We start from the raw sequence: 26,292 nt of genomic DNA on the forward strand, positions 1-26,292 counted from the left end.
GTGACATAAAATAAACTAAGAGGATATAAGTGTAGTTGTTGCACAAATGTATAATTGAGAAAAAAATATATCTTTTCAGTGACGATGTCTCTAAACCCTCACTGAGACGTGCTTCAGTAAATGATGACAGTTAATGGTGAATAGACCCCAAAAGTAGTAAATAACCTTTCACTTCATTTCCTCTAGTCTGCTACACCTACCATGGGAAATACAGACTTCTGGAAAACACTCCGGTATTTAAATTTACTGTACCCTTCTCAAGGGTTACGGAACATTCTCCTTATATCTGATGGGCACCTCCAGAATGAGAGTCTGACATTGCAGCTTGTGAAAAGAAATGTCCAACACACCAGGCTGTTCTCCTGTGGTATTGGGTAAGTGTGGGAGGTCTAGTGACACAGTGAACACTGTGGGTGAAGAAGGCAGCCTGTGGGCAGGGTTTTTTTTGTTGGCCTACACAGGATTTCTAGAAGTTTTGAAGTTGATAACGGTGTATAGAAACTGTTTAGCATATAGTTGTAGAGCTCTGGGCTCTGAGACTGCCTGGGTCTCAATACCTGAATTGGCCATTTGTTAGCTCTGACCTTGGGCATGTTGTTAAATCTCTTGTGTATAAAATGAAGATGATAGTGAAAAAGTCATAGATTTAATAGATTTACTCTGAGGATTCAATGAGCTCATATATAAAAAGTACTTACGGGGCACCTGGGTGGCTCAGTCAGTTAAGCGTCTGACTCTTGATTTTGGTTCAGGTCATGATCTCACTGTTTGTGAGTTCCAGCCCCGTGTAGGGCTCTACACTGACAGTATGGAGCCTACTTGGGATTCTCTCTCTCTCTCTCTCTCTCTCTCTCTCTCTCTCCCCCTCCCTCTCTCTCTCTCTCTTTCCCTGCCAAGCTTACAATCTCTCTGTCTCTCTCTGTCTCTGTCTCTCTCTCAAAAATAAATAAACATTAAAAAAATAAACATAAAAAGTACTTAAGAATAGTCTTAAGAACAGAGATGGCACACGGCAAACACCAAGTCAACGTTAGATATTATTATGTTACATAAAAATCCCGATTTCCAGCCTATCCTGAGAAGCCTGAAGTGCCGGGCGCACCCCCACCCCTGGCGGTTTGTGACCAGGGCTGAGGGTCCCACCCAGGCTCTTGCTCCTTCACACCTTTGTGGTGGCTGCTACATTTGCATTTTCAAACCCTATAATGGACTTAAGATCTCTCTCTCTGGAGGCTAGACCCTCTTCATTGTTGGAATGAACCCCCACCCCAATTATAGTTAGCTGTTTTGGACGAAACCGAGGTGTACGGTGTAAACATAACGAAAACACCAAGGGCCAGACTGGTGTTTGCACAGAGCATGCCTGCACCCTCGTCTCCTGGGACTCTCCCCCACATAGTCACCATCCTGGGAAATGATCACCAGGCCTCCCTATTCTGAGGCAGTGCATGGAGCGGGAGAGCTCCTCAACACAGGGATAGGGGTGGAGGTGGGTGTTGCTGTTCTCTGGGGCCACTCTGCTGTCCTGGACCGGGGTCCTCCTCAGGCCTCGGCCATGACTTTCAGGAGCTGGAGCCCTAGACACCCTTTGAGGGCCCTGTACCCAAGCCAGACCTGCCTGCCCACAGGGCTCTTCTCCTCTGTCTGCCCTGCCTCAGTCACAGCTCCAGTCCTGTTCCCTAATGTGAGAGCTGGGCACCACAGACCAACCAAGAAATTATCCAGCCCCCCGTGGACTTCCCCAGCAAGTGCTCCTAAATGGACTTCACCTGAGTAACTTGTGCCTGTACACACAGGGGGCTGGCCGCAACACGCTGCAGGGACCTGCCTCCTCCCTGCTCCCCTGACCGTGTGGCAGAGGCAGTGCCAGGGTCGTGGCTCAGACATCAGTGCAGAAGACACCAGGCCCCGTTGATTCCTTTTTTGCTGAGGGCCTGTCATGAGACAGATGCGCCTTGGTGCAGGACCACAGTGCCGGGTATGGGGAGCCAGACAGCAAACAACCCAGTAAGCTCAAAGGGAGATGGGTTTTCCTAAGTGCCACGACGGCAGTAGGGGAGGACGCCGTGATGGGGGTGGGTGGGCACAAACCTCCTTCGGGAGGTGACTTTGTGCTCTCACACAACCCAGCCTGAGGGAGCTGGAAGTTTTACTGATTTTCTGTCAGGTTTTTAGGATCTTTCTACAGGTTTCTCATACTCATTTGTGTTCACAAACTCTAGCAAGATGTGAGTTCTCCAGGAGTAGAGACTGAACTATTGCCTATTGTAACAAGCTGTCCCCTGAGGTCCGCACAGCAGGAGCAAAAACAGATTCCAAGCAGCCTTACTAGCTGATGAAATTGGTAAAAGAGAAATAAACTCCAGCTTAGGGGGATTCTCTAACTGGTGTAGTCACCACCAATTAATTTTGAAGACTAAAGACAAATCCAATCTTTAATAAATAGGTTAAGACATATTTCAGAAATAAATAACTTTCTTAAGTTCTTTTCCTGAAAAATAATTGTTTCTTTATTATTTTAGGAGGAACGTCTCTAAGAAAAGCTTTCTTAATAGTTACAGAATTATTATCAAGAGAAATTTAATACGACATTGTCATTCAAATAGCAAAGCTTATTTTTGCTAGAAAGACACTTCCCTATCCTTTTTGCTATCTAGTTGTGCATCATAATTTTTTAATGTTTGTTTGTTTGTTTGTTTGTTTGTTTTGAGAGACAGAGAGAGAGAGAGCAGGGAGGATCAGAAAGAGAGGGAGAGAGGGAATCCCAAGCAGGCCCTGCACAGTCAGCGCAGAGCCCGATGCGAGGCTTGATCTCACAAACCATGAGATCATGACCTGAGCCAAAATCAAGAGTGGGACGTTTTATCTGCTGAGCCACCCATGTGCCCCCAGATGTGCATTATATTTGAAGATGTAGACTTTATTAACTCTTTGCCAGTTCTTGGCCTTTGGGATCAAATTTGGGTAACTGACATTCATTGAAAGCAGGTTGATATTTTTACCAGTATTCTGATAACTTTTCAGAGGTTTTTCAGAATCATCTATTCTCTCTTTTGGTAAATCAGGAGTCAAGAATTTCTGCTTTTTTTTTTCTATTGTGAAAGAGAAATAGGTTTTCTGATATATGGGAGCCTAAATTACCCAAAGCTTCAGATGTTTCATACTGTCTGTCCTGAGTTTTGTCTCTCTAACCTCAACTACAGAAAAGCAATTCTTCTGCATATAATGTTTCCTCTATTGAGTTCTGAACTATATCAACACTGTTAACTACATGTACTTCAAAAACATTTCTAAAATTTCTTGAAGATTATAACATGTGAAATGTGATCAGTTCTACAGCAAATCGTCATATCTTAAGGACTTTGTCCCAGTACGGTGCTGGAGTATTTGAGTATTTTAACTCAAAATCCAAACACAGTTGGAAAAAACAGGTACGTTTCTCAAACATCTTATTTCCAGTTTTATGCTTATATGTGGAAATAATATCTGCTTACAAATCCATTGACAGTAACTTCTGTGTTTTCGTTAATAGAAAGGGGCCCTACAAAAAGGCCACAGGCCTGAAGGTATTGCACCCCTCAGTTATTGTCTAACATCTAGCAGAAAGATTCTCCTTAATTAGGTCATTCTCTTAGCTTGTAGTTTGATTTCTTCTTTATAAAGTATCATGGGGGATTTTTAAAGGTAAAGTAGTATCCATGTTTTGTTAGCATTATCTGTCATTGTGGCAAAATATACATAAAATTTACCATTTAACCATTTTTAGTGGCATTCAGTGGCATTAAGGCACATTCGTAATGTTGTGCAGCCATCACCTCCATCCATCTCCAGAATTTTTCATCATCCGAAACAGAAACTCAACTCATTAAAGAGCTGCTCCCATTGTACCTACACCCCAGCCCCTGCCAACTACCATTCTACTTTCTTTCTGTGAATTTGACTACTTTAGATACTTCATGTAAGCGGAATCCTATAGTGTTTGTCCTTTTGTGCCTGGCTTATTTCACTTGGTATAATATTTTCAAGATCTATGCACATTGTAGACTATGTCAGAATTTTCTTCCTTTTTAAAGGCTAAGTGATATTTCATTGTGTGCACACACCACATTTCGTTTATGGGTTCATTTGTTGATAGACATTTGTGTTGTTTCCACCTTTTAGTTGTTATGAGTTATGCTGCTCTGAGTATTGACACACAAGCATGTGTTCAGGACTCTGATTTCAGTTATTTTGGGTGTATACCCAGAGGTGGAATTTCTGGGTCATATGGTAATTCTGTGTTTAGCTTTTTGGAACTGCCATACTGTTGTTCATAGCAGCTGCACCATTTTATATTCCCATCAGCAATGTACTAGGGTTCTAGTTTTTCTACATAATCAATAGCACTTGTTGTTTTGGGGGTTTTTGTTTTGTTTTGTTTCATAATAACCATTGTAGAGTGTGAAGTTGTATTTCATTGGGGTTTTGATTCGCATTTTGCTAATTACTAGTGATGTTGAACAACTTCTCATGTGCTCCTTGGCCATCTGTACACCTTCTTTGGAAAACATCTATTCAAGCCCTTTGTAGGATTAATTTGTATAATTGGAATCTACTCCCTGCAAAAGTTGTGTATTAGTAATTAACTGATGGAATGATTTAGGGATGTTTTGCACGTTTAAATTATGTGCTAATGCTGTTAAGAACTCTATTTAAGGGGCGCCTGGGTGGCTCAGTCGGTTGAGCGTCCAACTTCAGCTCAGGTCGTGATCTCACGGTCCGTGAGTTTGAGCCCCACGTCGGGCTCAGTACTGACAGCTCAGAGCCTGGAGCCTGTTTCAGATTCTGTGTCTCCCTCTCTCTCTGCCCCTCCCCCATTCATGCTCTGTCTCTCTCTGTCTCAAAAATAAATAAAAATTAGAAAAAAAATTTTTTTAAAAAGAATTCTATTTAAAATCTTTTTGAAAAAGTACCCTGAGCAGGAAGGAGGAAAAGAAAAAAAAAAAAGCAGAGAGCTACAAATCCTGAAAGATAGAATGTAAAATTATTCTCAGTGTTAAGTCACTATTTTCTGGGTGTAACATTGAAAGAGAAATAATTCCTTTCTTATAAATAGATAGAAGACCAGATGACCCGGTTGCATTCTCCAAGTTGTCACTCTGTCTCCGTCAAGTGGCAGCAGCTAAGTGCAGATGCACCTGAACCCCTCCAGGCCCCAGCCCAGGTGCAGTCCTTGTTCCTCAACCATCGACTCCTTGTCTACGGATTTATTCCTCATTGCACACAGGTGAGGAAGCACATGGCTGGTTTTAGTGTGGGAAGAACAATGTATGTTGCCAAGAGTTCTGTTTTTCTTTTCTTTCTCTTTTCTTTCCTCTCCTCCCCCCAGATCATAATATGCTGGCAAATTTTTCTGCTTCTGCAAACATAATGGGTAGTTTCCTAGGGACATCAGGGAGCCTTTTACCTTCCATTGAAAGGAGAGAGAAAATCACTGTGAAACTAACCAAGACACTGTGGAGTGAAAAAGCTAATAAGGGATTTCCTTCCCACCCCCACCCCGTTTCAGGCAACTCTGTGTGCGTTAATTCAGGAGAAAGAATTTTCTACAATGGTATCAACTACTGAACTTCAGAAGACAACTGGAACTGTAAGATTCAAAACTTGAACTATGAACTCACTGTTTGAAAGTTGTCATCATTTAATATTTTCTTGTGTAATGCTCCCTGTACTTCCTTTGTTGCTCCTGTTTCTCTGTGTTGACACTTCAGTACACAATATGATGTGGAGGATTGTTATCCGTACAAATGAGGACACTTGCATTCAGTTTCTAACACAATACTTCTTCTTCTGGGGTTCTTGAGTCTCGTGTATCCCCATGAGCATCAGTGGCTATGAATAACTGCAATGAAACTTGGTATTTTATACGTGAACAGTTTTTAGGGGAGGTTCTCGAATGTGTCCATGACTCAATAAAAGTTAAGTGCCACGATCCACCCATGTTATCTCGTATTACTCAGTATAATAGTCCTAGGCCAAGAGTAAACATATATTGAGAGTGTGTTTGTTTTTTCTACTTTCGGATTAAAAGCAAATGAATTATCACTGAAAAGTTTGTAGTATTTGCATTAGTACTTGATCTACTATAGTCAGACCTGGAAAATCCCTCACCTATGTATATTATATGTGCAGTTTGCTATTCATAGAAGTATTTGCATAAGCAGATAAACTATTTCCCAGACATTGCAGATTTTTGTTTTTTGTTTTTCAAATAAAATGTGACTTGCTTTTTTACCCCAAATCAATAATTATAACTTATTATTTGCCCGTGATGTGTGTATAGAAGTTTAGGGAATCTCCATATTGGTTTAAAAATTGAATCTAAGGAGGAAATTAAGTCAAACGATTTTGCCTGGGAAGAGGTCATTCTCCATGAAATTGCAGTTTTTATAGTGGTACTTTCTCTGTGAGCTGTGGCCCTACTGATAACAAAATTACAAGAGTTGGAATTATTATGGAAATGAGACATTGCCACTTAAGATCAGTTGTGTTTCTTCGTTGGAGAGAAAGGGAGGCGATCCTTTACCCCACACTTCCCAGGGCACATTTTGCTGCCCCTGCCCTTCCGAGTGGAGGTCACATTCACGGTGGGGCATCGCAGCACTAGGCTGACTCTTCCTACAGAAGAACAGCTTACGGTTTTTGAGATAAACTGAAGTGGCAAAATACCCCTTTACAGAAAAGGCAGAACTGTAGGGACAGAAAACAGATGAGTGGGTGCCAGGGGCTAGAGGTGACAGCCAGGGGCATGAGGAACTTTTGAAAGTGAAGAACTGTTCTGAATCTTTATTTCAGTGTGGTCATCACAACTGTATACATTCGTTACAGCTCACCAAACTGGACACTTTTAAAAGGGGTGAATTTTTTGTATGCACTGTTATACCTTAAGTTAGAAGTGGTTTTCTAAGTAAGACTTCAGTTAGAAGCCATTTGAATCTTTTTTTCCCCTTTGCTGCTTCAACACAGATGATACACAAGCTGACGGCGCGAGCTCTGATCCGAGATTATGAAGATGGCATTCTCCATGAAAACGAAACGAATCATGAGGTTCGCTCTTTCCCTTGTTCTTGATGCTTCTTAAATTGATTTTATCCATGGAAAAATAAAGTGAGGATAGCTGGGTGGAGAAGCATGTGGGGGGGGGTGGGAATTCATTGTTGTGTCTGTGTTTTCTGCACCTACGGTGCTCAGTACATGTTCGTTAAATGGATCAATGAAAGAGCAGATGTCATTGGTTTCCTGAGAATTCTATGACCATTTTACTCACCAGAAAGAGACCAGAAGAGGGCTCAGAGGACAGTCACTGAGTGCCTGTCATAAATATCACCTTAGATTTCATACATCGTAGGCGCTGGTAGTCTCATCGTAGTGATGAAGCAGCCCAGGTGCAGGGCAGGTAGGTGAGCAGCCTAAAGACAGACGGTGGAGCCGGAGCCTCCCCTGCTCCTTCTTCACTGAGCCGATGCGGCCCTTGGCAGGGGGTCCCACTCAGCCAGCCCACCGATGGCCTGGTGCCTCTGGAGCTGTGAACTTAAATGAGCTTAGGAGCAGTCATACCCAGTGCCCTCCCAGAAAGAAGGCAACAGAGTGCCATGCCTGGCTGTGAATGCAGTTACAGCCAGTGATAGAGGGCCTTGTGTTTTCACTGTTCTCCCCTGCTGCCCTTGGATTAGCAGCCTGTGTTCTGCTTTACTTTAGGCCTTCTTTCCTCTAGGGGCAGCTGACCGGCCCTGCCACCAAACACTCCTGAACAGGTCCCTCCACCTCTCCACACCTTGGACTCCCCATCTTTAAAATGGGAGGCGTGGACTGTCTGTAAAAGAATGCAGAAGCTCACCACACTTGAGGATGAGAGTTCTTTGTTAACCGTAAAGAGCTATGTAAATATGAATTATTTTTTCTATGACTTAGCCAGTCACTTGATCCTATTTTGCAGAGTCCCCTACTCAAGATATTCACACAGGGCCATTGACTCAATTTAACTTGAAATGCTAATTGTAAAATGCTTTATTTTATAGAAAAATGCCTTGTTAGATTATTTAACACTTGTTTTATTGGTCATACATGGCTAACTAGTGAAAAATAAAGTGAAATGTGACTACATTTGTTTGATTCTATCCTAGATGAAGAAGCAAATGTTAAAATCTCTGATTATTAAACTCAGTAAAGAAAACTCTCTCATAACACAATTTACAAGCTTTGTGGCAGTTGAGAAAAGGGTATGTATTGTTGTTAATTCATGGCTATTTCATTTGTATTTGCATATTAAGAAAATTTCTCTTGCTCTGTCACTGACAGTATCCACATTCATGACTCACAAAGAGCAGGGGAAGAGGGCAGGGAGGACCATCAAAGCAGGGCCTTGCATTCATGAAGGGCCTCACAGTTAGCGTTTGTGATAATCTCTCTAAATGAGTCACATGTACTATTATTTTTAATGTTATAATTATTTGTTATGTGTGTACTTCTGAGATATACTACAATTTTGTTACATTTTGGTATTTCTCATCTTTTATTAATGTGAGACCCTCAAAAAGTAGAAAGGGCTTGAGCTTCCCCTCCCGTGAGAGGCCCTTTCTCTTTCATAAATTTAAGAGGAGAACCCACAGAAGGCACTGTGTACACGGCACCCAGCTCAATAAAGAGGAAAGCTAAGCGTGTGCCTCTCTCTCTCTCTCCCTCTTGTGGCCCAAGACACCCAATCTGACACCCAAATGTACTAAGGATTCACCAGGCTTTAGAATATATAGTAATCATTTGATTTGATAATGTCTGTTTTATTTCTACCTAATTGTGATTCAATATAGGATGGTAAGGAGGCACCTTCTCCTAATATTCCAAATATTATGGAACTTATTGCCAAAGAGGATGTAGATTTCCTGCCATACATGAGCTGGCAGGAGGAGCAACCAGATGCCAGTGTGGTACAGGTAAATGTTAATTACCAAATAAGTCGATATTGTGTTTTCATATTTTAATGATGGTGAGGGGAACCCTTTGCTAAAATAGCACCCTATTGCTTGTATATGCAGAAACTGTTGTCTCCCTCATAATGGAAAATATTTGCGCATTTATAAAAAAGCTGTTATGTGACTGAGAAAGCCACCATATATAAATGTATTTATAGAGTCCCAAAGGAGAACAACTGTGATTTGGCTTCATTCATAGACAAACAAACTGCCATACAGGAAACTAAAGTTATTTATTCTAAGTAATTGATAGGTTCATCATGAAAGTAGTGATAAAAGTCCTATATAGTAATCTAAATCCACCACGAATAATTCTTAAAGCTAATAGTGCTTTATACTGTGGCCTTTGTAGCCAGAAACAGAAGCTGAGAAATGTGACTTGCATAGAAAGTGGAAGGCATATGCAAAACCAAAGGAACATAACAGTGCTATTAGACCCTTAGGTGTCTAGGTTGGTTAAAAAAAAAAAAAAGCCAAAATTTTGGAATTCAGAATCTAACGAAAAAATTTGAGAGGAATTTTGGGAAAATATGCAACATTCATTTTCCTCGATCCATTTTGAAGTTATTATGTCAGTTAAGAATATAAAAACACATCAGATATCATTTGCTTGCTTTGCTCATAAAACCATGTTTTGAGATGGTAAATGACAACAGAGCAACAACAAAACCACAGATGTTTCCTCAAATCCTGCATGCAGAATTTTTGTTTTGTTTCATCTTCTAGTTGTCTTTAAAGAAAGGAAAGGGGAAGAATAACTTCTGAAAATCCTGTTTCCACGTTTTTTCTGAGTTTACTTCTCTGGTCACATAGTTCCTCCTAGATCAAAGAGAAATTGTAGCTGCCACAGAAGAGATGGGCAGTGGCAGGGTTGGGGGGTGACTGCAGCCCGCCTCGCAGACACAGAGGTAGGTGGCCTCTGAGGCAGCTCTCCGGTTGTTGCAAGCCCGCTGCCCTCTGGCTGAAGTGACTTCCAGGGGATTTAAAGAGCCTGCAGCTTTACTCCCCCTGCTCATTTTTTGCTCTTCCCCTTTTGGGAGCCAGACACTGAACACCAGGACATTCAAAAACAACTGCATATATGGGAATAATTAAAAAGTGTCTGCACAAAACCAACGAAAAGCTCAGAAAAGACCTACGAAGGCATTAAGTTTACTTCAGGCTGATTCTCAGCACAGAGACAGCCTACAACAATTAAAAAAGGAAAAAAAAATAACAAGAAGCTTTTAGGCTACTAGGAAAGGGAAATCCCTCGTTTGATGAAGGGCACAAATGAAGAACTTAAAGTTAATGTCATATTTAATGGTAAAATACTGAATGGTTTTCCCCTCAGGGTGGGTACAAGGCAAGGATGTCTGACCTTACCACTTCTGTTCAACATTGTACAGAATATTCTAGCTGGTACATAAGGCAAGAAAAAATATATAAAAAGCATACAGGTTGGAAAGAATCAAAACTTTCTTTACTCATAAGCAACCTAATTGTATATGTAGAACCTCTTAAAGACTCTATAGAAAGATTAGTGGCACTAATAAGTGAGTTTGGCAAAGTTACAGGATGCAAGGTCAATGTAAGAAACCAACTGGATTTCTGTATACTAGTAATAATCAGAAACTGAAATTTAAAAAACAATAGCACTTATAATACCATAGAAAATACAAAATACATAGAATCAAATTTGACAAAATATAAGCAGGACCTATACATTGAAAGTTAAAAAATTGCTGAGAAAATTGCAGTTGAAGAAGACCTAAATAGATGTTCTTGAATCAGATGATTCCATATTGTTAAGATATTGATTCTCCTCAGATTGATATATAGATTCAATTCAATACAAATCAAAGTCCCAGCAAGTTTTTTTGTTTAGAAATTGACACACTCCATAACCAGTAAAAAAAAAATTGACTCCATAATCAAAAATCTCCCAGCAAACAAGAGTACAGGGCTGTGTGTGTGTATACATACATTTATATATATATATTTATATATTATATATATTAGATATATAATGTAATAGTACTCAGTGATTGAAAAGAATGAAATCTTGCCATTTGCAACAGTGGATGGAACTAGAGTGTATTATGCTAAGTGAAATAAGTCAGAGAAAGACAAATATATGATTTCACTCATATGTGGAATTTAAGATACAAAACAGATGAATATAATGGAAGAGAAGCAAAAATAAGATAAAAACAGAGACGGAGACAAACCATAAGAGACTCTTAAATACAGAGAACAAACTGAGGGTTGCTGGCGGGTGTTGGGTTGGAGGGAAGGGCTAAATGGGCAAGGGGCATTAGGGAGGACACTTGTTGGGATGAGCACTGGGTGTTATATGTAAGTGACAAATTACTAAATTCTATTCTTGAAGTTATTGTTACATTATAGGTTTACTAACTTGGATTTAAAATAAAAGAAAAAACACGAATTTCAAAAGATAAAAAATAAATAAAGTTAATGGCACTGAAAAAAAAAATAAACTGACACACTAATTTCAAACGTTTTATGTAAGGGTAACAGATCTTGGCTAGCCAAAACAACTTTGAAAAGGAAGAAAATGCTGGAGGCCTTACACTATCTGATTTCAAGACTACTATTTTATAAGGCTACAGTAATTAGGAGAGTGTGATATTGGTGTAAAATAGACATCTGTACCATGGGAACATCACTGGAACATGTAACAGTTGGAACAGAGTAGAGAGTCTAGAAATATACCCACATATATAAGGTCAATTGATTTTCTACGAAGGTGTCAAGGTAATTCAATGGGAAAGGGTGATTTTTCCAACAAATGTTTCTGGAACAATTGGATAGCCATATATGAGACAAAAATGAACCTCTGCCCTCAGCTCACACTGTGTGCAAAAACTGATTGGATTGCAGACTTGAATGTAACAACTGAACAGTGCTAGAATATCTGGAAGAAAAAGTAGGAAAAAATGTTAGTGAATTTGGGTTGGACAAAGGCTTCTTAATTTTTTTAGGGTTTTTTGTTTGTTTGTTTGTTTGTTTGCTTTGAGAGAGAGGGAGCATGACCGGGGTGGGGGCAGATAGAGAGGGAGAGAGACAGTCCCAAGCAGGCTCCATGCCGTCAGCACAGAGCCTGATGCAGGGCTTGATCCCACGAACTGTGAGATTATGACCTGAGTCAAAACCAAGAGTCAGACACTTAGCCAACTGAGCCACCCAGGCACCCCAAGTTTTCTTAAATTAAAAAAAATATGTAAAAAATTGGTGAATTGGACTTCACTAGAATCAAAACTTTTGCTCTTTGGGTTGCCTGGGTGACTCTATCAGTTGAATGTCTAACTCTTGATTTCTGTCCAGGTCATGATCCCAGGGTTACGGGATCAAGCCCCACATTGGAGTCTGTGCTGAGCATGTAGCCTGCTTAAGATTCTCTCTCTCTCTCTCTTCTCTCTCTCTCTCTCTCTCTCTCTCTCTCTCCCTCTGCCTCTCTCCCTGGCTCGCATGCACACACACACTCTCTCTCAAGTAAATAAAAAACAAAACAAAAAAACCACACAAACTTTTACTCTTCAGAAGACCCCCTTTAAGCAAATGAAAGGGGAAACCACACAGACAGTGAGAAAATAGTTGTAAAACATACCTAGCAAAGACTTATCTAAAATATAGAAAGAAATCTTAAAATTCAATAATAAGAAAATCCAATAAAATAATGAACGGATTTGAACAGACACTTCACCAGAGAAGGTATACAGATGGCAAACAAGCATATGAAAAAATGCTGTACATCAGAATATGCAAGTTGGAGCCACAGGGAAATACCTTTACATACCCACCAGCATGGCCTAAAAGGGACTGACAGTACTAGATGTGGTGAGGATGTGGAACAACCGTAACTCCCACACACTGCTGGTGGGAGTACAAAATTGCACAACCATTGTGGAAATTCTTTGGGAAAGGACTACTCTTTTTTAAAAATAGCTCTTTTACATTGGTAAAATGACAAGCTAATTATTTTTTTTTAATTTTATTTTTAAGTAATCTCCAAACCCAATATGGGGCTCAAATTTACATCCCCGAGATCAAAAGGCACATGCTTGGGGTACCTGAGTGGCTCAGTCAGTTAAGGTCCAGCTCTTGACTTCAGCTCAGATCATGAGCTCACAGTTCATGGGTTCAAGCCCGGCATAGGACTCTGTGCTGACAGTGCAGAGCCTGCTTGGGATTCTCTCTCTCTCTCTCTCTCTCTCTCTCTCTCTCTCTCCCTCTCCCTCTCCCTCTCCCTCTCCCTCTCCCTCTCCCTCTCCCTTTCCCTCTCCCTCTCCCTTTCTCCCTCCCTCTCTCCCTCCCCTGCTCTCTCTCTCTCCCTGTCTCCCTCTCTCTCTCAAAATAAATAAATACACTTAAAAAAAAAAAAAGAGTCACATGCTCTACACCTGAGCCAGCCAGGTGCTGCCAGGCTAATTATTTCCAAAATATCTCAAACTTGTAATTCATATAAAACTAGATTTTATTTACATGCAACTTTTTAGGAATGACTCTTTAACATTCAAATAATAGTAGTAACATAGCATCCTTAATTCCCTTTTGTTTTCCATGTTATTCAAAGTCTAGTGTAAAAATATATTCATTTAGTTACTTTAAAGCTTTCGAAATTTTTGTCAGTTTTCTCAGTTTCCTAATATTGCTGTAAAGCAGTATAAAAGACTAGAATAATTTATTTCAAATTATCAGCTTATTTTAGGGCTAATTTACACATTATGATACTGCTATTATAAAATCTTGTACAAGACACTTCTTTGGTCCTCAGTTTCCTCTTGTATAAAATGAGAGATATTGAAATTCCAAGATGCTAAGAACAAAGAGAAACTAAGATATTTGATGTATTTATTGTTGCTGTTCTCTCCAGATCCCAGACTCTGTATCTATAAAACAAGGACATTGTACTTAAATTATCTTGAATATCTCCTCTTTTCAATGCTCTGGGATAAGCAGCTGCTTGTCTGCTTGGAAGTCAACTACTAGGAAGGATGTTCATTTTATTCTGTGTTTTCCCTTACATTTTTCCCTTTCGGGCAGCCTCTTTCAGCATTCTCTACACGGAATGAAGAGCTGCGACATCATTTGACTAACAGAAAACTTGGATCACCTAAGCTGGAAGTTTTTGAAGATTTTGAAAAGGGTTCCCCACTATCAGAAAAAATTTTAACACTCAATTTCGCATGTGAAGATGTGGAAATGCCATTGGATATAAGTCAGATGGATTCATTTCAGCAAACAGGAACTGAACCATTATATAGAAGTGACCCTTTCCTAAAACAGGGTGCTTGCAGTATTTCTGCTGCCCATAGGTTAGCCTGTTTGGAAGTTGAGCCCGTAATTGGTTCTCGTTTCCACTGTCCTTCCCACTTACATCGTTCAAAGGTTTGTCTTGCTTCTCCTGCTAGTTCTGAACAGTCTGGTCCATCTGAGAATGACCAAGACCTTCAAACTGACAGTTGTAGTGATTCTTCCCTTGAGTCACCTGCCGCTTTCAGACTGTCTCTCCTGCCTTTGAGCTCCTTTGCTTGTGTTCCTTATTCAGGTGACTCATATAACTTTGGACAGGTTGATCTACCTGACAGTTATCAAGGTCATAAGACTGACAATTGTGCTAGCAATTCTCTTGGGTTGGACTCTCCCCCACAGCCGAATACTTTTTTCTCCCCTCCTAGAGTTCCTTCCTCTGGTCTATCCAGAGAGTTTGACTTTCATTACCCTTCTGGTTCTCCTCTTTATTTTCAAAATTCCTCAGTTCATTCGAGCACCGCTTACAAGCCACAGATAGATCTGTTTGCTAACACAGAATTGGAGGCTTCTTCAGCAAATATTTGTGCCGTAATTTCATCATCTACTTCAAGTAATGGGCATTTTTCTGAAACAAAAAATGTTGAAACACCAAGATTTCAGAAACGTCGTTTGGCAAAATCTGCTCTAACAGGAAGTGCCTTTACTGCAAGCTTTCAAGCACAAAAAGATGAACAAAGCTGGATGAATTTTGTGCCTTGGACCAAACTCTTCAGTCTACAAACTGAGGTATTAGTCTTATTTCTCCTTAAGTCTGTGGTTAATTAGCTTCATAGTTTAGAGCAGAGCTATTCAAAGTACCTGGTCGTTTATCAGTACAATAGTGAGGTAAGTGACTTGTGGCAGAATGTAAATCAATACACTGCTTCTTCCATTGAGAAAAATTTTCCAAAAAAAAGTCAACAATAAATACAGCGTGCTTGATAATGGTATTTATCTATCTAGTTTTAACTGTTAGGCTAGAATATCATGCAAGTGAATGTTAATATTCCTCAGTTGAAAGTTAATCATCCCTGAACGGGTCATGGGGTAAGACCTTGATTTCCTAGGTTCTAGAACAGGTGAATTGCAATTATGTAAATTTCCCACTTTGACGTAGAGGATGAGAGCTGTAAGTATACTCTAATTGTTTTCACATATGGTCTTAGGAATATCACTCAACATGTAAGACTGTGTTAGATCTTATCATTCCATTTGTGAAGCTAATAAACACTAAGTGAACTTAGTTCCTGCGCTGGTACTAAGACCCAGCCTCATATCTGTAATTATTTGTTTTAATGTAAAGTAGTTTAGTAAAGTGGAAACGCAACTTGATTTAGTGTAAGACTAAATTTGAGCCTCGGTTAGTACTTTGTGATTTGAGGCAAGTCAGATAACCTTTCTGAGTCTCAGTTTCTTCATCCATTTACTGGGGATAATAATAGTGTCTGCCTCATAGAGTAGTTTTGAGGTTTAAACATGATCATAACAGCTGTCCAGCTTTTTTTTTTTTTACCTGGAAGAGTGTCCATGAAAGCAGTGTAGGAAGCAGTACAGCAGATGCTGCCGTCTCTGGGCCCTGGAGCCAGACTAGTAGAGCTTACATGGTGCCTCTGCTGCTTGTTAGTTGTCTGACTGTGGACAAGTTGCTTAACCTCTCTGTACCTCAGTGATCTCATCTGCAAGGTGGGTATAGTAATAGTCTCTCCATAGGAAGTGGCTAAAAAGATTGTTTTTCTTAAATCTAAGCACCTAGGACTAGTTTAATACTAGTTGGCACATACCACTGCTGTTATTTTTCAAATTATTGCCATAGAGTCTGTGTACCTGCCTATGACCTCATCCACCTTTCTGCTTTCTGTATTAGCTCCTCTGGGATCTGAAGTTGATAGACTTTAAGGTCAAGATCCCCATGTTCAGGCTTACGACCACCTCGTAATAATGTAATAAACATCAGCCTTAAAAGTAGAGACTTAGGGATGTTTGGGTGGCTCAGTTGGTTAAGCGTCTGACTTCAGCCGAGTTCGTGATCTCATGGCTCATGAGTTCGAGCCCTGCGTCAGGCTCTGTGCTGACAGCTCAGAGCCTAGAGCCTGTTTTAGATTTTGTGTCACCCTCTCTCTCTGCCCCTTCCCTGCTCATGGTCTATCTGGCTCTCTCAAAAATGAATAAACATTAAAAAAATTTTTTTTTCAAGTAGAGACTTAGCTGGGGTGGGCAGGGGACAGTAAGGTCATTTTAAAGAGCATATTCACCATAACAATTTTATATTTAGTAAAAATTTGTCATTTTCATATTTTGGACTTCATAAAGGCACATTTTTAATATTGAACAAAAGGAATCATGCTACTTAAAAGTTTGGGAAACATTGGTTCAAAGCATTACTAGAAGAAAAAATTCATAACACCATTTTTTAAAATGCCTGCACATGAATCTCTTTCCAGACTTTTTATAAGTGCCATCTGATACATACTGTCCATAGTGTTTTTGAGATTCCTAACAATACTATGTCACTACTATATGAAGAACTTTGACTTAAACTTTTTTTTCATTTTTTAATATTTTATTTATTGTTGAGAGACAAGGACAGACAGAGCAGGGAAGGGGCAGAGAGAGAGGGAGACACAGAATCCAAAGCAGTCTCCCTTCTTGGAGCTGTCAGCACAGGGCTCAACCCCATGAACTGTGAGATTATGACCTGAGCCAAAGTCAGACGCTTAACTGACTGAGCCACCCAGACACCCCTGAAGAACTTTGATTTTAAAAATAATAAAAATGATAATAAAAATTTTTTACAATACAAATTTTAGAAATGTCTTAATAAACTGAATTTAAATAATTGGAAACATTATTTATTACATAAATTCTTATGTATGTGATTAAATTTCAAAAATGTGGCTTAAATTTGCTTTTTTATTTCATAGGATGGCTTCTGGAAACTTACATCAGAACTGGGATTTATTTTAAACCTTAATACAAATATTTTAAACAGCTTTCTTGAACAAAAAGGCATTAGATCTCTAGGTAAGTCACCATTTTTCTATTAATTAAATGGCATGCTCTTAACTGTTGTAAATTTTGTTGTAAATTAGTATACTAATATGATAATTATGTAAGTTACATATGAGTGGAATTATATTTGTTAACCATCAAATGAAACAAGAGGACCAGTTTCTAGTCATATCTTTACCACTAATTAGGGTATTACCTGTGTAAGTTAATTAGCATAAGTAACAATAACTTCTGTTTTAAAAATCCAAAATTTCAGTAGCTTAACACAAAGATTATTTTCTTGCACATATCACAGTCAAATAGTAGTCAGCAGGAAAATTCCACTCCAAGTTTTCATTTACAGACCCAGGCTCCGTCCATATTGTGGCTCCACCATTATCAAAAGTGTCTTTAAAATTACTCTAGTGAAAAGGAAAGAAGAAAATACTGCTCTGGCATTACCTACCTGGTAGATAGTAAGAGAAAGACAAACTGGGCAGGAACTAGTCACAGAGCCCCTCCCAGATACAAGAGGGCTGGAAAATACACTTTAGCTTGGTGTCCAGGAAGAGAAAACAGCTTTGATTAGTGTCTAGGCAGTCTTTGCCAGAGCAGGTTCAATCTCTGTGGACCTGTTTCTTGTCATGATAATGAAGGGGATGGTTAAGCAAGTGGTTTGAAGGTCAAATGCTAGTCTTAGGTTAAGACATTTTTTTTAATAAAAACACATTATTAAACAGTAGTCAGTATTCATTGAACAGCAGTGTCTAACTACCCTGCCATCCCCTCAAAAAAGTCAGGGTTTTCATACTCCAGGCTTATTCCAGAGTTAGCAGGTCTTTGTTTGTTTGACTTGCACTACACCAAAAAGGAAAGGTGAAAATTTGCATGAGGAGAATTCTACTTCCTGGAATGATAAAGGAGCTTGAATCTGACTAAATCTCTCACCAGTAAGATTTAGTAAGCTCATTGGGACCTCATCAAAATAAAATCAGATAAAGGGTTAGTATCCAAAATCTACAAAGAACTTATCAAACTCAACACCCAAAAAACAAATAATCTAGTGAAGAAATGGGCAAAAGACATGAATAGACACTTCTCCAAACAAGGCATCTAGATGGCAAACCAACACATGAAAAAATGCTCAACATCACTCATCATCAGGGAAATACAAATCGAAACCACAATGAGATACCACCTTACCCCTCTCAGAATGGCTAACATGGACAACTCAGGCAACAACATATATTGGCGAGGATGCAGAGAAAGAGGATCTCTTTTGCACTGTTGGTGGCAATGCAAGCTGGTGCAGCCACTCTGGAAAACAGTATGGAGGTTCCTCAAAAAACTAAAAATAGAACTACCCTACAACCTAGCAATTCCACTACTAGGCATTTATCCACAGGATACAGGTGTGCTGTTTCTAAGGGACACATGCACCCCCATGTTTATAGCAGCACTATCAACAATAGCCAAAGTATGGAAAGAGCCCAAATGTCCATCAATGGATGAATGGATAAAGAAGATGTGGTATATATATACAATGGAATATTACTCGGCAATCAAAAAGAATGAAATCTTGTCATTTGCAACTACGTGGAAGGAACTGGAGGGTATTACACTAAGTGAAATTAGTCAGTCAGAGAAAGACAAAAATCATATGACTTCACTCATATGAGGACTTTAAGAGACAAAACAGATGAACATAAGGGAAGGGAAAGAAAAGTAATATAAAAACAGGGAGGGGGACAAAACAGAAGAGACTCATAAATATGGAGAACAAACTGAGGGTTATTGGAGGGGTTGTGGGAGAGGGGATGGGCTAAATGGGTAAGGGGCATTAAGGAATTTAGTAAAGAAAATAAGTAAATTAACGAATTTAGTAAGGAAGTAAATTAAGGAATTTAGTAAGCTCAGATAAAGTATTTTAAAACCACTCTTTTAAGGCCTGGAATGCAATAAAAAAAAAAAAAAAACAGGCAGAAACTAGAAGGATCAAAATCCCTGAAAAAAGGAAGAAAATGAGGTGAGTTCTACATTTACTCAACTATTCACCCAAAGGTACTTCTCAGTTCATGAGGCACATGAGAGGTTAGAACTGAAATGGAAAGTCTTAATGGGATAATGACATAGGAGTTAGAGTTCAAGGCTGCCAGAGTGGCCGGAAAGTAAGGGTGAAACTCCTAAAAAGGAAGGAGCCACAGAGCCCAGAGCTCTGAAATCTGCATACAGATTCCCTCAGATTGTTGGCTCTCCCCTAACCTGTACATACACGTGACTTCAAGGAGTCCAGAAAAAAAGCAACAGCTGGAGAGAAAAAGAGCAGAGATTCCAGCTGCTGCCAGGTGTTGGGGAGACAGAGTTTGGTGTTTGAATTATACCAAATTAGAATTGACAAACATCTTGGGGTGCCTGCGTGGCTCAGTCGGTTAAGCATCCCACTTTGGCTCAGGTCATGATCTTGTGGTTCCTGAGTTCAAGCCTTGTGTCGGGCTCTGTGCTGACAGCTCAGAGCCTGGAGCCTGCTTTGGATTCTGTGTCTCCTCTCTCTGCCCCTCCCCGACTCGCGTGTGTGCGCTCTCTCTCAAAAATAAATAAGCATTAAAAAATTTTTTTAACAACAAAAAAATAACTTGTAAACATCTCAAGTTTTCTACTAAAACCCAAAAAGGGTAAAAGGGACCATAAACCAGGGAAAAAACAAAATTGGCCCCTTAACAAAGCCTAAAACAAAGCTTTTACAGGATACACCAGAACATAACTCAACACTCTTTTGAAGAAGATAACATACTTCAGGGGCTCCACAACCTTCGATGTACAGTGTAGAATGAAAATTTAATAACATACAAAGAAGCAGGAAAATATGACTTATAATCTAGGGGGAAATGGCCTATAGATGCTGACCTCCAGGTGCCCCAGATGTTGGAATTAGCAGATAAGGATTTTAAAACTGCTATTATAAATACAGTAAAGGTTTACCAGAAAATAATGGGTGAAAAAATGGGGGAATCTCAGCAAATAGATGGAAACTCTAAGAATCAAATGAAAATTCTAGAACTGGAAAATAAAATTATCTTCAATGGAAAGGTCATTGGATGGGCTTAACTGCAGAATGAACAAAACAGAAAAAAGTATCAGGTAACTTAAATTATAATAATATAATGTGGTAATAAAAATTATCCAAACTGAAGCATAGAAAAAAAAATAGAATGAGGTAAAGAAGAGAATCCAGGACATGTGAAATGGTATCAAAAGGTTTTACACTTGTGTCATTGGGATCTCAGAAGGAATGAAAGTAGATAGAAAAATGTTTGAATAAATAATAACTGAATTTTTTCTAAAATTGTTGAAAGACATCAACTTATAGATCCAAGAAATTCAGTATAACTTCAGGCAGAATAAATACAATTAGAACCGCATTTGAGTAGACCAGAATCAAACTGCTGAAAACCACAGATAAATCTTAAAGCAGACAGGAAAAAAGACACATTAGAGTCCAGAGAATATCAATAAGAATTTTATATTCACATCAGAAATAATGGAAGCTACAAGAAAATGGAACTGTATCTTTACATTTATTCATTTTTTGAGATAGAGACAGAGTGCAAGTGGGGAAAGGGCAGAGAGAGAGACACACACACACAGAATCCGAAGGAGGCTCCAGGCTCTGAATTGTCAGCACAGAGCCTGATATGGGGCTTGAACTCATGGACCATGAGAACTCATGACCTGAGCCAAAGTCAGACACTTAACCGACTGAGCCACCCAGGTGCCCCAGAAAATGGAATTATATCTTTAAAGTGCTAAAAGAAAAAACCTATAGACTGAGAACTCTATATCCAGCAGAAAAGATCCTTTAAAAATAAAGGAAACTTTGTTTCCATAATCATAAAGACAGAGAACAAACTGGCAGTTGCTAGAGGGAAAAGAGTTGGGGGAGGGCAGATGGGCAAAATGGGTGAAGAGAATTAAGAGGTACAAACTTCTAGTTATACGTAAATAGTGATGGAGATGAACAGTACAACATAGGGGGCGCCTGGCTGACTCAGTTAAGCATCCATCTCTTGATTTTGGCTCAGGTCAGGATCTCACGGTTCCTAAGATGGAGTGCTGCATCACAGAGCCTGCTTGAGGTTCTCTCTCTCCCTCTCTCTGCCCCTCCCCTGCTTGTGCACTTTCTCTCTCTCTCTCTCTCTCTCTCTCTCTCTCTCTCTCTCTCTCTATCAAAATAAGTAGACATTTTTAAAAAAAGAAAAGTACAGCATAGGGAATATAGTCAATAACACTGTAATAACAGTGTATAATGACAGATGGTAACTACATCTGAATGACTGTGAGTGTAGTATAATGTGTACAATTACTGAGTCACTGTTATTCACCTGAAACTAACATAACATTGTATGTCAACTATACATCAGTTAAAAGAAAAGAACACTAAGCACAAGGAAATACAATGTATGCATATATATGTATGTATTCAGATTAACAAATAAAAATCCGGAAAAAGAAAAAAATGAAATTAAGGAAATAAGGAAATTAACAAAAGACAAACAAAAGCTGATTCAGGGTCAAAGGATAGAAGATCAAAATACAAAAATCAATTTTAATTCCATTATTCCATTTGCCAGCCACAAATCATGGGAAAATGCAATTAAAAAAATTTTTAATGTTTATTTATTTTTGAGAAAGAGACAGAGACAGAGCATGAGCAGGGGTGGGGCAAAGAGAGAGGGAGATACAGAATTTGAAGCAGGCTCCAGGCTCCGAGCTGTTAGCACAGAGCCTGATGCGGGGCTCAAACCCATGTGAACTGCAAGATCATGACCTGACCCAAAGTTGGACGCTTAACCAACTGAGCCACCCAAGGTCTCCAGAAAAGCAATTTTAAAATACTATTTATAGTGGTATTAAAAATATCAAATACCTAACAATAAATTTTTTAAAAGATATGCAAGATTTCTCAAGTGAAAACTACAAAACATTATTGAGAGAATTCTTAAAAGATCTAACTAAGTGGAAAAAATTTCTCTCAAAACAAGAAGATGTCAATTCTCCCCAAAGTGATCTATATATTCAATGCTGTGAATAACCATGCCTACAAATTTGATAATCTAGATAAAATGGACTTATTCCGGGGCGCCTGGGTGGCGCAGTCGGTTAAGCGTCCGACTTCAGCCAGGTCACGATCTCGCGGTCCGTGAGTTCGAGCCCCGCGTCAGGCTCTGGGCTGATGGCTCAGAGCCTGGAGCCTGCTTCCGATTCTGTGTCTCCCTCTCTCTCTGCCCCTCCCCCGTTCATGCTCTCTCTCTCTCTGTCCCAAAAATAAATAAAAGTTGAAAAAAAAAATGGACTTATTCCTTGAAAGACAGTATCTGCCAAAGTCACTCAAGAAGAAATGGAAAATAGGAATAGACCTATATCTATAAAATAAATTGAATCAATAATTAATAACCTTCAAAACAGAAAGCACCAGGCCCAGATGAGTTCACTGGTGAATTCTACCAACATTTAAGGAACTAATTATAGCAAGTCTTTATGGTGTCTTTCAGAGTATAGAAGCAGAGGGAATAATTCCTAATTCATTCTATTCATTCTAATTCATTCTAAGGGCAGCATTACGCTAATGCCAAAACTAGACAAAGACATTACTAGAGAAGAAAACTACAAACCAATATCTCTCAGGAACATAGATGCAAAAATCCTCAATAAAATATTAGCAAGTTGAATCCAAAAAAGTGTAAAAAGAGCAATATACATGACCAAGTGGGATTTATCACAAGTACACATGGCTGGTTCAACATTAGAAAATCTATCAATGTGATCCATTACATCAACAAACTAAAAACAAAAAAATTACATGATTATACCAATAGATTCAGAAAAAGCATTTGAGAAGATCCAATACTCATTCATGCTATAAAATCTCAGTAAACAAAGTATTGAAAGAGCCCAAATGTCCATCAACTGATGAATGGATAAAGAAGATGTGGTATACATGTACAATGGAATATCACTTGGAAATCAGAAAGAATAAAATCTTACCATTTGCAACAATGCAGATGCAACTAGAGTGTGTGTTATGCTAAGCAAAATAAGTCAGTCAGAGAAACACAAATATCGTATGATTTCACTCATATGTGGAATTTAAGATACAAAACAGATGAACTTAGAGGAAGGGAAGCAAAAATAAAATAAAAACAGAGAGGGAGGCAACCATAAGAGACTTTTTTTTTATTTTTTTTTAACACTTATTTTTGAGACAGAGAGAGACAGAGCATGAACGGGGGAGGGGCAGAGAGAGAGGGAGACACAGAATCGGAAGCAGGCTCCAGGCTCTGAGCCATCAGCCCAGAGCCCGACGCAGGGCTCGAACTCAGGGACCGTGAGATCGTGACCTGAGCCAAAGTCGGACGCTCAACCGACTGAGCCACCCAGGCACCCCATAAGAGACTCTTAAATACAAAAAACAAACAGGGTTGCTGGTGGGGTATTGTGGGGAGATGGGCAAAATGGGAGGTGAGCATTAAGGAGGGCACCGGGTGTTATATGTAAGTGATGAATCATTAAATTCTATCCCTGAAATCATTATTACACTATGTGTTAACTAAAACGTGGATCTAAATAAAAATAAATTAAATAAATAAATAGATAAATAAAATCTCAGTAAACAATGAATAGAGGAGAACCTCTTCAACTAAAGACTATCTATAAAAAACTTACAGCTAATACTATGCAAAATGGTGACAATATAGAAGGTTTTCCATCAAGATCAGGTACAAGACAAAGATTTCCCCTCTCTCCACTCCTTTTTAATATTGTACTAGAAGTCCTTGCTAATGCAATAAGGCAGGAACAGAAAGTAAAAGATCTACAGATCAGGAAGGAAGAAATTAAAATTTTCTTTGTTTACAGATGATATGATTGTTGACAATTCAAAATAATCAACAAAAAACTCGTGGAACTTAACTGGAATTAAAATTAAAACTTAAAAAAAAAGAAGTCTTAATCAGATTTGCAGCATGACCCTGATACCAAAACCAGACAAGGACACTACAAGAAAAGAAAATTACAGGCCAATATTCCTGATGATTACAGATGCAAAAATGCTCAACAAAATATTAGAAACTCAAGTTCAACAATTCGCTAAAAGTATCATGATCAAGTGGGATTTGTTCCAGGGATGCAAGGATGATTCAACATCTGCAAATTAATCAACATTATATACCACATTAACAAAATGAAGGATAAGAAAAATCATTTGATCATCTCAGTGGATACAAAAAAAGCATTTGACAAGTCTTTTTTATCACTTATGTTAAAAAGTATTCTCAACAAAGTGGGTATAGAGGGAATGTTTCTCAGCCTAATAAAAGCCATGTTTGACAGGCCCACAGCTAACATAATATTCAGTAGTGAAAAGCAGAAAGCTTTTCCTCTAAGATCAGGAGCCCAATGATCTTAGGCAAGGATGCCCACTATCCCCATTTTTATTCAACATAGTATTGGAGGTCCTAGTCAGAAAGAGGTCCAATGCAAGAAAGAGAAATAAAAGGCATCAAATCAGAAAGGAAGAAGTACAACTATCACTATTTGCAAACTGACATGATAGTATATATAGAAAATCCTAAAGACTCCACCACAGAACTATTAGAACTAATACACAAATTAAGGAAAATTGCAGGATACAAAATCAATACACAAAATCAGTTGTGTTTCTATGCGGTAATAATGAACTATCAGAAAAAGAAATTAAGAAAATAATCCGATTTACATGTTTCAAAAAGAATAAAATACCTATGAATAAATTTAACAAAGGAGGTGAAAGACTAATACATAAAAAGTATAAGATACACGGGGCGCCTGGGTGGCGCAGTCGGTTAAGCGTCCGACTTCAGCCAGGTCACGATCTCACGATCTCGCGGTCCGGGAGTTCGAGCCCCGCATCAGGCTCTGGGCTGATGGCTCGGAGCCTGGAGCCTGTTTCCGATTCTGTGTCTCCCTCTCTCTCTGCCCCTCGCCCATTCATGCTCTGTCTCTCTCTGTCCCAAAAATAAATAAACGTTGAAAAAAAAATTAAAAAAAAAAAAAGTATAAGATACTGATGAAAGAAATTAAAGTAGACACAAATAAATAGAAAGCTATTCCATGCTCATGGATTGGAATATTGCTTAAATGTTCATACTACCCAAAGCAATCTACAGACTCAATGCAATCCTTATCAAAACTCCAATGGCATTCTTCACAGAAATAAACAATCCTAAAATTTGTACAGAACCACACATACCCTCTCTCTCTCTCAAAAGAAACCAAAAAAATCCCAAAAGAAGTCAAGTTTTTAAAAAGATTGATAATAATCACAAAGTTCTTGCATGAGTGAACAAAAAGAGAAAGAAGGCATTATAAAGAATATTAAGAATAAAAGAGGGTAGTTAATGAAAAGTGGTAGAGAGATTTAAAGAATAATAAGATCTTATGAACAGCCTTATGCCAATAAAGCTTAAAACTTAGGTGAATTTTCAGAAAATATTAAATTTACCACACCCAACTAAAGAAAAAATAGAAAGCTTGAATAATTCTGTAGTGATTAAAGAAATTAGTTTAAAACCTTCTCACAAAGAAAACAACACTAGGTTGAGATTATTTTACCCCATTCTTCTACCAAATATTCAAAGAACAGATAATTCCAACCTAATACAAAGTATTGTAGATCTTAGGAAAAATATGAGAATACTTTTCAGCTTATTTTACTAACATAATTTAATTTAAAAATATGACAAAGATTGCAATAGCATCAAAAACAATAAAATACCTAGGAATAAATTGAGCAAAAGATATGCAAGACTTGTACACTGAAAACTATAAGATATTAATGAAAGAAATTTTAAAAGATCTAAATAATGGAAGAATGTCACATGTTCATGGATTGGAAGCCTTAATATTGTTAAGATAGCAATACTCCCCCAAATGATCTACAGATTCAATCCACGCCCTATCAAAATCT

At 38.7% G+C, this 26,292-nt stretch overlaps 1 protein-coding gene across 7 annotated transcripts in view; it reads left to right on the top strand.

Annotated features, from left to right (window-relative positions):
- PARP4 (poly(ADP-ribose) polymerase family member 4) overlaps nucleotides 1-26,292 on the top strand; it is a 121,663-nt gene that overhangs the window by 78,382 nt on the left and 16,989 nt on the right. For 6 of the 7 annotated variants that reach the window (XM_047873383.1, XM_047873403.1, XM_047873394.1 and 3 more), the window contains 9 exons: nucleotides 187-374; nucleotides 3,332-3,431; nucleotides 5,096-5,266; nucleotides 5,549-5,629; nucleotides 7,006-7,086; nucleotides 8,163-8,258; nucleotides 8,847-8,969; nucleotides 14,055-15,050; nucleotides 17,225-17,324. In XM_047873383.1, the coding sequence (XP_047729339.1) occupies nucleotides 187-374; nucleotides 3,332-3,431; nucleotides 5,096-5,266; nucleotides 5,549-5,629; nucleotides 7,006-7,086; nucleotides 8,163-8,258; nucleotides 8,847-8,969; nucleotides 14,055-15,050; nucleotides 17,225-17,324 (1,936 nt within the window). Of the gene's footprint in view, nucleotides 1-186; nucleotides 375-3,331; nucleotides 3,432-5,095; nucleotides 5,267-5,548; nucleotides 5,630-7,005; nucleotides 7,087-7,753; nucleotides 7,902-8,162; nucleotides 8,259-8,846; nucleotides 8,970-14,054; nucleotides 15,051-17,224; nucleotides 17,325-26,292 lie in introns of those variants that run through there. The other variant, XM_047873429.1, reaches the window with a different exon arrangement.

The sequence above is a fragment of the Prionailurus viverrinus genome, chromosome A1 (genome assembly GCF_022837055.1).
Source record: "Prionailurus viverrinus isolate Anna chromosome A1, UM_Priviv_1.0, whole genome shotgun sequence".
Taxonomy (NCBI): domain Eukaryota; kingdom Metazoa; phylum Chordata; class Mammalia; order Carnivora; family Felidae; genus Prionailurus; species Prionailurus viverrinus.